This window comes from Pygoscelis adeliae, unplaced genomic scaffold (genome assembly GCF_000699105.1).
Source record: "Pygoscelis adeliae isolate BGI_AS28 unplaced genomic scaffold, ASM69910v1 Scaffold445, whole genome shotgun sequence".
Lineage (NCBI taxonomy): Eukaryota > Metazoa > Chordata > Aves > Sphenisciformes > Spheniscidae > Pygoscelis > Pygoscelis adeliae.
Genome location: NW_008824894.1, coordinates 453,916 through 457,083, shown reverse-complemented (window position 1 = coordinate 457,083; position 3,168 = coordinate 453,916). Strand labels below are relative to the sequence as shown.

The following is a 3,168-nucleotide window of genomic DNA, read 5'->3' as shown; positions in this document are numbered from 1 at the left end:
ACTACTTAGAGGAACAAAAACGGGCAACACAATACAATCCATTTTCAAAAATGTTCATGAGCTAACCGTAAACCTGCAAAGTTACTAATCGCCAAGGGTCTCGCACACCTACAGACTAGAGAAGGAAGCTGCTGACCCGGCTCACAACAGCAGCAGTGATGCTCAGGCTTTGGCCAGGAGCCTGCAAGCCCATGTTTAAAAGACACATCCTACTCTTCGTGAGAAACCCTGTTGGTTTAATCCACCTTTGTCTGGCTAAAGAAAAAGTTCTCCTTTTGCAGACACTCTGCCCCGGAGTAAGCCTGCCTGCCCAGCCCCACTCCTGGACTGGCTCCTGCCGCTGTCTGTCGAGCAGCACTTCCCCTTTCATAAATCACATTTTGCATTCTGAGCATGCGTCTCCTCTTCCAAGCCATTTTTGTTTTCAGATAACCATTAGCTTAATTAATCAAGGGAAATGCATCATTTCTGATTGTCTGCTCTGCCAGCTAAGGCTGGGACGGCAGGGAAACGCTTCCCACCAAACCATCCCTGGGCATCCCCCCGGCACGGGCTGGGGTTCACCTGCCCCCGACACCTGCTCTCCAGCACCCTCGACTGCTGCTGCCTCTGCCTGTCACTCGCACAGCCCTGGTGACATGTAGGGTTGATTAAAACCCTCTTAAGATTCAGCACAGCTAACAGGCAAAATGTTGATTTTAATCACAGCTCACCTATTTCCACTAGCTCTCTGTGCACATACAATCAGATTTTGGGGTCTCCATGCAGGCAGGTGAGAATCACAGGCACGAAACATATTGCACGAGTTTCCATTGACTTTGGAGCATCAACTGAAACAAGAGATGAACCAAGCTGTCAGTATTGACGTTGTCCACATCAAGAAGTTGAACCAAATAGCTGGGATAGAGCCATCTTTCTGGTGTAAGCTCCCAGAAGCCATTCCCACCGCTGCACGAGCACGCCGCGTAGCAGACCTGAGCTCCACCAGACCAAAACCAACGCCTGCGACAACAGTGTCCACAGCCGAGATTGTTCCACTTGGATACAAGCCTCCATGGCTGTCCCACCTGAGAAAATGGCATCCACACGCTGAAATCCTCTGATTTAACCCAACCTGCCTTGGAAAAGCACTCTGGCTCTGGCATGAGAACATCTGTAGGCAATGTTTAAGCTGACACAGCTCATGCAGTGGTTCCCGCTGTGAACAAGCCCCAGCAGATGACACTTGGCTGGATGCTGCCCCACCTTTCTGGGATGCCACATAATCCTCAGGATTTAAAAAGGAACAGTTGCCAAGCTGACTTTTGAATTTATTTAAATAAAATGAAGCCTGGGAAGACTAGGTGGCTCAGAAGTGGGCAGCACAAGACGGAGGGGTTTATTTTTGCTTTGGGAACAGCACTGCCCGGACAGACACACACCGTGCCACAGCAGGACCCAGGGGCTGAGCCCACAGGGTGGTACCCCCGCCTTGGGCTCTCGCACACAGCAGGGCCAACTCACCCAGGTAGTTCTAGTGTAACCGCAGGGTCCACCTTACCCAAACCAATTAATTCTGCTTCTCACAAGCTTGAGGCTCTTGTCCTTACACATTTACGTGCCACCAACGAAAATATTTCAACTAAGATCTCTGAAAGAGAAATCAACTTCAAGCAAAAGCCTAAGATGAGAAAGGCTGGCAACTGGGCCAGTCTGGCAAGCACAAGATTCAGAAGGCAGTTACTGTATGAGCACTTGACTCTGCTTGGGAACGTTATAAGGAATCCCGGGAGGAGCGGGGACTGAGTGCTGTATCTCAGCCATGTGCAGACAGGCTCCACGGGCACGCTGCTAGGTTGCCACCTTCACGTGAGCCGTTTTGTAAAGAATTAGCACTGCACTGTATTTTCAGTGGACTCCAGCAATTATTAATCTAGTTCAGAGATGTCTGCAGGCTTATTTGTGGAATTTGGACCATCTTCCTTTCCAGAGAAGTTCAACTCTTCGTCTAATCGTGACCCTTCCCAACGCTGGGGGTAACACCGCCGGGGTGGCAGCATCAGGCTGAGAACTAGCTATCACCCATACATTGCAGCCACCTTCCCAGCTTGTGTTCCCAGAAGCCTTCCAGGTTTCCCATCGTAGACCTCAACGCAGCCCATTTTGCTTTGGAGAAGCCCAGCCCTGCCTTGGCACTGCGGGGAGAGGGAAACACCGAACCACCGGCTCCTACGGCCTTGCTGCCCACCTGGGCAGCACCAGGAGAAAATGGGGTGCCTTTAAACACTGCGGGCAGCACGCTCTTGTCTGCGCTGCTGGGGAAAAGCCAGAACTATACTCGATACGTTGCATCTCGGAGCCGATTTTAACCTGCAAGCACCTGCTCCGAGGCGCCACAGCCTGCCCGCACAGGGACGCTTTCTGTGCCGTCCGTATGCAGTAACAAATGCACTCCAAATCCTGGTAGTTTTTGTAAAGGTTTATAGTCCTTCGCAATGATTGCATGATACATTTCTTCCCCCGTGACACAGCCCTCGGACCAGGAAGCGCCGCTGGCAGCTCGCGCTCCACCTCCCAGCAGCTGGGCTTTGCAATCCGATCTACACTAGCTGCAGAACATCAAATGCACTTTCAACATCTCCATTTAATATTTACATTCAAGCAATTAATAATTGGAAGCTTATAGTTTAGACATTTCTAATAGCAGCAATTTCTATAATAGCTTGTTTAGCTTTAGATAACGATTTTTTTTTTTTGCACATAGAAACACCACATGTGTACAGTATCAAAAAATATATACCGGGGATGGTCCTGCGGGTTGTAAGGAGGGCAAGGGGCCAAGACTAACAAATGCTGAATGGTTAAAAAGGAGAACAGAAAATATTCGTTTGATATAGTTTATAAGATGATCTAGGGACTCCATAAATCTAGGCTTTATATTTCATTATATAAATACCTACAAATAAATATATTAGCATGGCCGGAGAGCGACCAGCTTTCAGCTCAAACAATACATTTCAATAACACCACGTACAAACGGGAGCAAGAATCACTCGACAAGTTAGCACTGTTAAAATATAATACTATAACTCTGAGTAACTGGCGGGCCCCATCCTCGCCTGTCCCGGCGCCTGCAGGTCCCGGGGCAGCCCCCGACTGCGGGGCGGGAGCAGCGGCGTGGGACACCCC

General features: G+C 49.6%; 1 protein-coding gene across 1 annotated transcript in view; it reads right to left on the bottom strand.

Moving 5' to 3' along the window:
* Positions 1-3,062: 3,062 nt before the first annotated feature.
* Positions 3,063-3,168, bottom strand: part of CBX4 (chromobox homolog 4) — an 8,884-nt gene continuing 8,778 nt past the window's right edge. Inside the window, exon 3 of the mRNA XM_009324584.1 lies at positions 3,063-3,135. Coding sequence (XP_009322859.1) covers positions 3,063-3,135 — 73 coding nt within the window. The remainder of the gene's footprint in view (positions 3,136-3,168) is intronic.